This window comes from Embiotoca jacksoni, unplaced genomic scaffold (assembly GCF_022577435.1).
Source record: "Embiotoca jacksoni isolate LCO1_2020_lvr unplaced genomic scaffold, fEmbJac1.0.p SCAF_31, whole genome shotgun sequence".
In the NCBI taxonomy this organism is placed as follows: Eukaryota; Metazoa; Chordata; class Actinopteri; family Embiotocidae; genus Embiotoca; species Embiotoca jacksoni.
This window is the reverse complement of record NW_027185383.1, coordinates 3,015,952-3,027,986: the sequence shown is the minus strand read 5'-3', so window position 1 is coordinate 3,027,986 and position 12,035 is coordinate 3,015,952. Positions and strand designations below refer to the sequence as shown.

General features: G+C 42.1%; 1 protein-coding gene across 1 annotated transcript; it reads right to left on the bottom strand.

Annotated features, from left to right (window-relative positions):
• Positions 1-482: 482 nt before the first annotated feature.
• Positions 483-11,474, bottom strand: slc7a8b (solute carrier family 7 member 8b). Its single transcript, XM_069164368.1, has 12 exons — positions 11,407-11,474; positions 10,812-11,036; positions 8,297-8,501; positions 7,383-7,534; positions 4,859-4,984; positions 3,841-3,994; positions 3,030-3,153; positions 2,628-2,731; positions 2,141-2,237; positions 1,912-2,061; positions 1,348-1,525; positions 483-1,184 (listed from the first exon to the last, which is right to left on the bottom strand). Exons 2-12 carry the CDS (start codon positions 10,963-10,965, stop codon positions 1,093-1,095), a joined length of 1,536 nt encoding a protein of 511 aa, XP_069020469.1. The 5' UTR covers positions 10,966-11,036; positions 11,407-11,474; the 3' UTR covers positions 483-1,092.
• Positions 11,475-12,035: the final 561 nt, after the last annotated feature.

The window sequence follows — 12,035 nt, the reverse complement described above, 5'->3', positions numbered from 1 at the left end:
CATAGGGCTCCAAAAATTGTAGATTTGTGGTGGTTCTGGATTAAAAATGACTTAAGTTTTTCCAAAAATATAGAAATATAAGCAACTAAATATGACTAACCCTGACTGAATATGATTTACATTTCTATTACATGTTGCATTAGCTAGATGCATACATTTTGGCTTTTATTTTGAAGGCAAAAACATTATTTTATTTTTTTCCCCCGTCTTAGTCTTGGTACTGTGACATCTTGACCCACCTTGGCATTTCTTTTGATACCTGTTCATGACTTCCGCAATTTGATCACTCATTGCTGGTGGACTCCACCCCCTCCATGTCAGGCTTTCCAAAAGGTGGCTGAAACATTGATGAGCAGGTGCAGCAGGAAGCACAATACCACGTCAGTGAATGCAGCACAGCAGAGTGAGAGGCTTCATGAAAGTAAGTGGGTATTCCATTTTTATGAGAACACATGTATCTAAAACAAGTCAAGTGATAAACATACTTGAAAAATGAGTTTTATGGTCACATATACAAAACATCGATTGCTGATAGTGTGGGGAAATTTCAATCATATTTTTATATTTATGTCTTCACAAGTTTTATCTTGTAAATTCGATATTAATTTCAAATTCAATTACATAATTTGGCAAGAAAATACAGACATGCTGAGTTCAGTACAACTTAAATCTAATAACCGATAATGTTCACTTTTGTGTTACAACAGAAAGGTGATAGTAAAAACAATCCATAAACCTGTACGTTATTATTTTCCACTGGCTCCCATACACCCAAACAATTCACTTCACGAGACAAACAACGGGAGAAGTTTTAAGTGCTAACCAAAAAACAAACAAAAAGAAGACATTAATAAGTACTTCCATAAGTGGTATTCATCCCAAACAGCTGTTCACCCACACAATGAAACAACAGTTCAGGATTAAGGCTCATCAAAAACAGAGCAGGTAAGTCTGGTGCTGCAGATCATTTTGGAGTGTTAAGTGAATACGAATGCCCATCTTTCTGGGAGTTTCCCCCCCAAATGTCCCTCTCTCATGTTGGATTAGAAGAATTGTCCATGGTTGTGGATTGTTCAATCTGGTGTTTCTCCTTCATCTTTCTTGAGTCCCTTGTGGCTCCGTGTTGTCCTCCATCACCGGGTAGACCACCAAACAGAGCTTTTGGCACAGATGAGTCATTTTACCTGGATGCAGTTGGAAGAGAAGGATACCAGGGAAATATATCCACTTCAATACTAAAAATGAACAGAAGGAAGTCCAGGATAATACACTTTGTGTGAATGCCGCCCTGATGCAGTGCCATAACCAAACCATCAAATAAAAACCATCACAACAGTGTTGCCTTACCGATAGCAATATCAGCACACTGTGGCTTGTTTTCCCAGTAGACTCCCAGGAAATACACAGGGATGCCGGTCAGCGTGACGGCCAGGCTGATAAAACAGACTTTTGGCTCAGAGTAGAGGGAGAAGGCCAGCAGGAAGGCCCAGAACAGCAGGTAGATCACTGGCCATACCAGGCTCACCTGGAGCACGAGAGGACAAGTCGTGGTTTTAAAACCTCATATGTTTCTGCAGCTTGGCTTAACGTGGATGACAAAATATGAAGTGGAAAAGCTAAAAACCTTTTTACGAAAGCATATACAAAGGGAATGGGGGTGACTGTCAACTGTTTGTCACACTGTATAAAAGCTGCCCTACGGAGGAGTGACGTTGAGCAATGCTGGACACCTCTCTTATGCAGTGAGTGTGCATGTATTTGCTCCTTCTTGCAAGAATAAATGTCCGATATGTTTGATTTTGAACCGAGCCTCCGAGTAATTTTTCTAACATGTATCAATATGTTGCTAATATACCACAGGTTTCCTAGGTTTGTAAAGTAAAACTTAAGTTGCTTCTTCTGAGTCTCTACCTTGATGGGTCGATACAAATCCGGCTCCTTTACTCGCAGCCAAATCTGCCCGATGATAGTGAGCCCGTAAAAGAAGTAGCTGATGAAGCCCACGTAGTTTATGAGGGTGTAAATGTCACTGGTACACAACATCAGCAGAGTGGAGATCAACTATAAAAAAAATTAAAAAAATTTTATCAGAGGGAATAAAATGACAAGCGGTAGATGCTGTGATTGTGTCGGGACTCACAGTAAACAGTAAGGCTGGGATGGGAGTGCAGCGGCTGACGTGAATCATGGCCAGCAGGCGCGGTAGATGGCCTTCCCTCGCGCCGGTGAAAAACAGCCTGAGAGGCAGAAGACGGTTACAGTCATGAGAGCAGAGCCAGATGGTGGCGGTTTAATGTGCGCACCTCCAAGACGAGGGAACAACTCACAAACACTTCAGGTGTTTATGGAAGCACCTGTGCAGAGACGAACAGCAGAGTGAAAAATAAACCAAACCAGGATAAAATGGGGTTGGCTTCATGTCAAGTCGGCTTCTAAATTCAGCTTGTGGCCGCAGAGATGAGAGTTTTAATCCCGTTTAGCTTCTCATTTTCACCCTGCTTTCATCGACAGCTTTAATATCAGCAATGAGAATATGATTATTAAAAGAACAGCAACCACAGAAGCTCCACTGAAAAGACACACGAGACAGAGGGAGGGAGGGCAGGATGAGGAGAGGACAAACTGACCGCGACGAGGTGAAGAGGGAGCCATTGACCCCCCCGAAGGTGGAGAGCGCCACAGACATGGGCATGAGCCACCACATTACTCCTAGCAGTTTCTCTCCAAATGTCTGGGAGAAACATGAAGAGTAGAGAGAGAGAGAGAGAGAGAGAGAGGAGGAGGAGGAGAAAACAAGTATCCAGTTCAAACACGTACTGAGATCACAGAGATGAATCAAGACTCTTCAAAACACGGAGAGCAAAAAGGACGACAGGTTGAGTGTTACAGACATAACAGTGATGAACATGCCTCGGATCGATTCTCAATCTTTCAGGACGATTACGATCAAATATGGATGAGCTGCTAACGACATGCTTTCCCAACACACACTCATTCAGACCGGACTAACTGTGGGAGTCCCTCCTCACCACTGCCACAGCATTGGCGGCCAGCAGCTCCTGGGGGCTCATGGCTGTGATGTAGGCCACGTTGGCAAACACGTAAACGAAGGTGACCACGGGGATGGAGATGAAGATTGCACGTGGTAGATTCCTGAGGGAGGAAAAACACGATTAATCATGTTAATCCTTCACTTTTCATTGGAAATAACGTTCTCTCTCTGCATGTACATTAATTGAGCCATGGCATTTAAACCGTCCACCTAATATTGTGTAGGGCTCCTTCATGACACCGCAACAGCTCTGAAGGTGTGCTGTGTTATCAGGCACCGAGACGTAAGCAGCAGATCTTTTATGTCCTGCAAGTTGCGAGGTGATGCCTCAATGGAACAGACTTCTTTTTGCAGCATTTCCCAAAACTGCTCGACCAGATTGAGATCAGGGGAATTTGGAGGCCAAATCAACATCTCGAACTCTCTTCATAAATGTCTGAGCCTGACAGACTCAGAGACTCCTCTGATTTCCTGATGCAGGGGTGGTAAAGGTTCCTGGCAGGGCACCTCCACCTCATGAGCTGTCCAAGATTGGTGTTGATTACACTTGGACTGGAGACAGCCTGGCTGACTCTGTGAGGAAAACTCACTCCAAGGACACGTTCACATTCTAATCTGAAATAATAGATTTCTTTATCACCGGGTCTTTGTGAGAGTTCAGGAGCGGTTTAGCAACCGGGGCACTGCTACATGTTCCTCGTCTCCTTAAGCGAGCTGTTGTCAATAAACATCACTGCGTTGTCACCCAGAAACATACATATAGGGTAGAATTTAAAGGGTGCACCCACCTGTTCGAGTCGACTAACTCTTCTGTGACGTAGTTGAGGAAATTCCAGCCTCCGTATGCGAAGGAGCCTTGCAGGAAGGAGAGAGCCACCAGACCAACGTCGTAGTCCCGGAAGGTCTCGAAGGCGTGTGCTGGCTCCAACCAGTAATAGTGACCTGTACCCAGAAAAAACAACATTATTAAACGATTTTTTTTTTGTGTGAATATTATTCACCACCACACTCTGACCAGCAGAGGGCACCAGATACAACATTCAACAGCAGTCTGCTGCCATTTGATTACAGATGCAAAAGGTGTGTTTTTACTATATTACTTAATCTAAAAGCATCTTTCTTCGTATTTCACCTTGTTTTAGTCGATTCCCATGCTTATTATACACGCTTCATTAGACTCTCTGTAGTAAAGAGTAACAAACAGTTTACCAGTAAGAATCTAAACTAGCTCGCATATAATAAGAGAAATATCAATTAGACTTCCATCCCAAGCAAAGTGGCATAATGGCGCATTAAAATGAATGAATTCCTTTACTGGGCCTGGCAGGTTTGTTTGTGTGTGGATTATATGAGTGGGATGAAGAGCGATGAGGGACTGTAATCCCTCTTTCATGTTAGGATCACAAATCCTTTGTGAGAGTCACAAGGGGACTGCAGTATATTGTGATGGTCGCTAAACCGTTGCAACTTCAAAAATTTTAGTTTTTCCTTTTGGCATCAGGCATTAAAATAAAAAAATTCAAAATTGGGGGCCAGAGCAAAAGGAGGGGTCACAAATGATTTAAAAAGAAAAGCACTTGTCTATTTTGAAATACTAGATTGGCTTTTATATCTAAGTAGTATAGTACAATAAATGCAAATGAAACACTAGTTTTGAGATGTTCAACTTGAGGAGTGATGTTCCCCTGTAAAACATACGTAACCGGGGAAAACATGACCTCAGCGTTTCCTCCGGACGGTAAAAAAAAAAAAATCAGTGAATGAGACACGGTAATGATACAAGATGAGATGAACAGAAAACACTACCTCTGCAGATTTGGACCACACCCATGATTATGATGAGGCCCAGCGCCAAAAGCTTGCCAGCGGTGAAGACGTCTTGGACGCACATGGCCCAGCGCACACTGTAGCAATTCACCCATGTCAACAACACTGAGGACAGCCAGAGAAAATATCACGCAGTTAGAACAATATTTGATTTGACTACAGGTAATGTAGAAATGAAAGAAATGAACATGGCTCTGATTAAGTAGAACAAAATAACTGGTCAGATCAGACTAGTCAGAGACTGACATCGAGGCTCTGGTCTTTTCTTTGGTATTGAACTGTGTGGTGTCGTGCTGCCAATATTTAAAGAGCTTCCTGTGTCCCTCAGAAAAAAGGTTGTTTATTGGTTGTGCTGATTTTAATTCCTTTATGTACTGTTGGTTAGTTTAATCTACAGCAGTGCATTATATTGGATAAGATGATCCTGTTTTAGAGTCTCTGTCCTGTGAGAACCATGTATCTCTGAAAAGAAACTCAAAAATCTCATAAAAACAGTTATGTTTTCAGCTTTGTGACGTTTTCCAGTGAATCCAGGAGGATTTTTAAACAGTTTATTCAGATAAAGAAATTGGGGAATTTTCCCAGAACAAAGGAAAAATGAATCCTTCAGTTTATCAAATTCAAAATATGTTTTCAATGGACTGGTACAGATATGAAAAAATGTATTCTGAAAAGTAACTAAAACTCAGACAAATGTAGTTGAGTAAGAAGTACAAGATCTACCACTGTGGAGTGGTAGTAAAACACATAGGTAAAGTACACATACATCAAAGTTGTACTTGTGTACATTTACTTACAGTGGGTACGGAAAGTATTCAGACCCCTTTAAATTTTTCACTCTTTGTTTCATTGCAGCCATTTGCTAAAATCAAAAAAGTTCATTTTATTTCTCATTAATGTACACTCAGCACCCCATCTTGACAGAAAAAAACAGAAATGTAGAAATTTGTGCAAATTTATTAAAAAAGAAAAACTGAAATATCTCATGGTCATAAGTATTCAGACCCTTTGCTCAGTATTGAGTAGAAGCACCCTTTTGAGCTAGTACAGCCATGAGTCTTCTTGGGAATGATGCAACAAGCTTTTCACACCTGGATTTGGGGATCCTCTGCCATTCTTCCTTGCAGATCCTCTCCAGTTCCGTCAGGTTGGATGGTGAACGTTGGTGGACAGCCATTTTCAGGTCTCTCCAGAGATGCTCAGTTAGGTTTCGGTCAGGGCTCTGGCTGGGCCAGTCAAGAATGGTCACAGAGTTGTTCCGAAGCCACTCCTTTGTTATTTTAGCTGTGTGCTTAGGGTCATTGTCTTGTTGGAAGGTGAACCTTCGGCCCAGTCTGAGGTCCAGAGCACTCTGGAAGAGGTTTTCTTCCAGGATATCTCTGTACTTGGCCGCATTCATCTTTCCTTCAATTGCAACCAGTCGTCCTGTCCCTGCAGATGAAAAACACCCCCATAGCATGATGCTGCCACCACCATGTTTCACTGTTGGGATTGTATTGGGCAGGTGATGAGCAGTGCCTGGTTTTCTCCACACATACCGCTTAGAATTAACACCAAAAAGTTCAATCTTGGTCTCATCAGACCAGAGAATCTTATTTCTCATAGTCTGGGAGTCCTTCATGTGTTTTTTGGCAAACTCTATGCGGGCTTTCATATGTCTTGCACTGAGGAGAGGCTTCCGTCGGGCCACTCTGCCATAAAGCCCCGACTGGTGGAGGGCTGCAGTGATAGTTGACTTTGTGGAACTTTCTCCCATCTCCCTACTGCATCTCTGGAGCTCAGCCACAGTGATCTTTGGGTTCTTCTTTACCTCTCTCACCAAGGCTCTTCTCCCACGATTGCTCAGTTTGGCTGGACGGCCAGGTCTAGGAAGAGTTCTGGTCGTCCCAAACTTCTTCCATTTAAGGATTATGGAGGCCACTGTGCTCTTAGGAACCTTGAGTGCTGCAGAAATTATTTTGTAACCTTGGCCAGATCTGTGCCTTGCCACAATTCTGTCTCTGAGCTCCTTGGACAGTTCCTTCGACCTCATGATTCTCACTTGCTCTGACATGCACTGTGAGCTGTAAGGTCTTATATAGACAGGTGTGTGCCTTTCCTAATCAAGTCCAATCAGTTTAATTAAACACAGCTGGACTCCAATGAAGGAGTAGAACCATCTCAAGGAGGATCAGAAGAAATGGACAGCATGTGAGTTAAATATGAGTGTCACAGCAAAGGGTCTGAATACTTATGACCATGTGATATTTCAGTTTTTCTTTTTTAATAAATTTGCACAAATTTCTACATTTCTGTTTTTTTCTGTCAAGATGGGGTGCTGAGTGTACATTAATGAGAAATAAAATGAACTTTTTTGATTTTAGCAAATGGCTGCAATGAAACAAAGAGTGAAAAATGTAAAGGGGTCTGAATACTTTCCGTACCCACTGTATGTACTATACGTAATTAACTAAAGATTCCACTGATTGAATATTCAGTTTATTTATTTATTTTTCGGACTCACGCAGGCAGACTGTAGCCAGCAGGCGTAGCCCGGCCTCTGGGAGGATGCAGGAGGGGAAGAAGGGCTGCAGGACGTAGTTGGAGAAGGTGAGAGCGACCACGGCCTGGTTGGTGGGGTAGATAATCAACACTGCGGTCCACAGATGCAGGAACCTGGGGGACAAGACGGCAGCGTGGTTATAAAAAGACGCACACAAAGCTGCATATACACCGTAGACACAAACACAACACAGCGTGTAAGGACTACCAGTCCTCATTACAACAAAGTGTCTGAGAAAACAATGGGTATTCAGCATATTAGCCGATAGCATTATAGTAATTCACTGGAGCATTGTTGTTGTTGGAGAGGAGAGAGAGATGAATGGAAGTGGGTCAGGATGCTGGGAACAAAAAAACTACATCACAAGAGGTTTTAATTATACAGTGAGTGTGATGGTGAGGAAGTGCTTTACTGTAGAATTCTCATTAATCCCAAAAGGCTTGCTACAACCTCATCATGGGACTTTTTTCATGTGACACAAATCACTTTTAAAACTCACTTTACAGTGAATATTTAATGTTTACAGTGAATACATTTATATTATAATCAGTTTTTATTGGACTTGTACTGCAACTATGCAAATGTGATCAACAATTATAGTTTACCATCCTCTATTATTCTCATTATCATTGTATCATGTGAATTACAATAGATTGGATTTTCAAGGAAGTTTAAAATATGAAATAAAATCGCTTAAATCCCATTTGAGCAGAATATTTTACAATTTTAGGGTTTAGAAAATAAATGAAACACTTGGTAGAGTCTATTGTTTTCACCCCTTTATTCTCAGGGTACCCATGCTAGATTGTGTAGCTGCTAACCTTTACAGGTTTTCATCTTGGCCTGATATTGAGATGAACAACATTTGCTCTCACCCGGGCAGTCCTCCGAAGATGTACTTGATGTAGGAGTAGTCTCCCCCTGACTTGGGGATGGCCGCACCTAACTCTGCGTAGCAGTGGGCCCCGATGGCTGTGACAACCCCTGTGATGACCCAGACAATGATGGCCATGCCCACCGAGTTGGCGTTCTCTAGGACCCCTTTAGGACTCACAAAAATCCCAGAGCCAATGATGTTGCCTGAGAGAGGGAAAACAGACAGGGAGCAGATGAAAGGATCAGTGGAGACTGTAGTCACAGTTATCATCTACAAATGTACACAACACAATCATGTCAGTACAATGAATTACAATCACCGTCTTCAATACAAAACAGCATCATACTGCAGATATATTCATCAGCAGTGACACAACATGAAAAAAGGCTACTGAAGCAGAATGGAGGACATAAAGGGACAGCTACAATTTCCTGTCATTTACAGAGATACACAATTTTCTGTGGCGCTCATGCTTTATCTGATAACAACTTCTTATACAGAATTAACTTCGCTTCCTGAGCAGAGAAAAAAATGGTCATCTATAATTACCCCTTAGTAAAATGCTCCTTCAGGATTACACATCAGTCATTTAATGAAGAGGTGCCAAAAGAATGACAAGAAGAAACCAAACTAAGAGGCCAGCTGCGCACAGCCAGCACTGGCCCACCATGGTATTCCCTATTTGGGTCTTTTTAGGGTTTTCTGCAGGAACCTCGCCAGGGAAAGTCCACACGGGTGTTTCTTTTGGGCTTCATGCTGATTTTCTGGGGCTCACAGTCACAATGAGTTTTCTGTGCAAAGCCCTCACATAGGTTTACAGCATTTAGTCCATGTGGACTCATGTTGGGACATAACATGGATTTTTTTTTTAAACAGCCTGAGCTGCACTTGAACTTGCTAAACAGTTATCCCATACCAGCTCCCTGATGAACAGCCCATACGGAGAGAACTGTTGTTTGAGATTAATTTAGCCTCACCACAAAGTAGTCCAAAAAGATTTTCAAAACTGCACTTGAGTTGTTTTTATATTTTATGTTAGACAACACAGACGAGTTGTTGAAAGGAGTTACAGCCTTTATTGAAGTGGAGAAAACGTTGCAAAGATGGCACAATGAGTTCACATCCTATGACTCAACAATCCAAATCTGACGGCAAATACAGAATATTTCTATGCCACACTGTGAAGCTTTTCGTGACTGTCAAACTTGAGTGACTGAGAAACTCACCCTTTCTTAACCACTGACAAGCTGGAGAAAGATGAGCACAAGAGTGTAGCCCACATTTGAAGCTTGCTCCCCTGATTTAGAAGTATTTTGGTACGTGGCATTATGGGCCATTTGAATCTTGTAGCAAAACAGCATTAGTTGTCACTTACTGCATGAACTGCCTGGTAAGCTTTAAAGCAGTTATGCAAATTTGATGCCAAGTCTGCACTTTTTGGCTCAGCACTGCTAGGAACAGAGAAGGGTTAGACACATTAAGAATAATAAATCCTGACATCACCATCTTTTTGTTGATCAAATTTAGTTAATGTTCCTTTATACTTTTAAATGTGTATATAATAGTGATTTAAATAACCAGAAACAAATCCAAAAATTGTCGTTCAGATGACGACCACTATTTATTTCCAGCCACCCAGCATCTGTTTTTGGGGTCCGATAGGGCTTGCTTTTTGGGTAGCTGGAGTAATAAGATGTTAAATGAAACATGAGTTTTTACACTCATTTTCTCTATCCTAAGTTACACATCATATTGTGGGCACCATAGAAAATAAGGGTACCACTGCTGCTTCCACCACTCTCCAACCAACCACACTTCTGATGGTGATGGAAATTGCAGTCATAACAACAGTGAGTTGCCATTAGTGGGATTACTTTTTTGATTGAATTTTTTTCTCCGCATGTATGCGAGGTTAGCAGGGTTTCATAGCAGCCAGCAGCTCCCTGGAAACATAAAAGTGACGATGAAGGAGCATGTGGAAGATGTATGATGCTGGTAGTGCACTGAGGATGCGCAACAGAGATGGGAGGAGGACACATAGGATGTAAATGAAAATTCGATAAAAAGGGAGAGATTTTAGTCACGAAGACGCAAAGTAAAGGGCTGAAACTCAGAAATGTAAAGCAACAAACATGCTCTTAAAACTGGTAAATATTACTTGGGCGTATGGGACCTCAAATTTTGCCCCATAAACAAGCTGTCAAATACCTGTAATAAAGTACAAGTGAAACGACATGCTTGATTTTTGTTGCCACAATTTTACTTATTTTTTAGGATTGGGGTCTGGAAAGCAACTTCAATAAAGTCAATCTAAATTTAGCCGTGGTTCATTGTTTTGGCCCAAAACACACTGACAAGACTAAAGCATGACAGCATGCACTACATAGAAAACAGCCATATGATCTGTGATTGCTCCGCATGTTAAAACACTGGTGGGAGCTCCCTTAATGGGGATAGCTTCATTTTCATTCAACGCAATTAATGAATGGAGGACACCACCGACATGGACTCACCTACTATAATGCCACAAGCGCTCACTAGACCGATTTGTTTTTTCAGAGCCACCCCGGAACTTCCTCCTTCATCTTTCCCGGCACCGGGCTCCGACTCTGCGGGCTCCGACTCACCGCCGCCGCCGCCGCTGCGCTTCTTCGGGCCCGCCGTCATCCTCAAGTTCTGCCCAGTGCGTCGCCCTCCTTTGTGGATCAGGGGACGGAGGCAGCAGCTCCCTGTTAAACCTACCAAAGCAAACAGTATTTAAAGTATTGAGGCATTGCAATAGCTCTGCCGGCCAATATCCAGGACGCACATATGCCGAGTAGTTTCTCCTCCACTTTCCTTCGGACTGTACCTCAGAAATGCTTGATGGTGGTAGTTTCCATCTTTTAAGTTGGCTACACGACATTTAAAATTAGACACCACATCACAGCATTAATAATTCAAACTGTGAAACGATAGACGGCTCGGCCACAGTGTCTGGCAGGTTTATTAGTATGTCGACTAAGAATTAGAGTAAATAGTAAATGTTGAGATTGTTAAAATTCAACCTCCTGCTGTTTGTTCCCCTGTTGAAGCCTCAAAGAAGTCATTCATAAAGTGCTGACCCACCTTCTCAGGTGACTTGTGAAGCTTCTGAAAGCTCGCTGTTATGTGACAGACTTCATGTGGCTGTAAAGAGCTGGATTACAAAAGACTATCAGTTGAAACACCTGATTTAATACAAAAGCTTGTGATTATTAACCAATCAGTGCGGCGCAAATTGTCAACACGTCCCTGGCCCCGCCCCTCGTAGTAAGGCCCCTAGTTTCCGCCACGCAGCTCTTCCAGATAAACTGGTTTAAATAGTTTAGAATGGTTTAACTGGCTTTTGTGTGTACTGTATATTTAACTTGTTAAATTACTCTCAGTCCAAATGCATTATAGTGTCGACTGGGAAGCTCGGTAGTGTAAGCTTAGGTTCTTTCTAATTGAAATTATTGTAATTCTTGTATAATTTATTGCTTTATCTTTTGGAAGCTTTACTCAGAAAAATAAGTATTGGGTTTGGATGCCCCCTGAATCTTTCACAAAAGAAGAAAGCCCTGAAATGAATTGTGTCATCCTTGAAATCTTTGCAGTTCCTCAGAGAAAATATCAAACTAAACTTAAAAACAAAACTAAGAATCTGCAGTTTAACGCACGCAATGCTGAATAAAGTGGATTATCTCTGTTGCATGGGTGGTGTACTGTTTGCATAG

Bases quoted from the DNA above. Each gene is read 5' to 3' on its own strand.
- slc7a8b (XM_069164368.1), bottom strand. From the start codon at position 10,965: ATGACGGCGGGCCCGAAGAAGCGCAGCGGCGGCGGCGGCGGTGAGTCG. The intron at 2,238-2,627 runs GTCAGTTTGTCC...TCTGCCTCTCAG, and splicing joins TCCCTCTTCACCTCGTCGCG to GCTGTTTTTCACCGGCGCGA. The intron at 1,526-1,911 runs GTAGAGACTCAG...CTCGTGCTCCAG, and splicing joins ATTTGTATCGACCCATCAAG to GTGAGCCTGGTATGGCCAGT.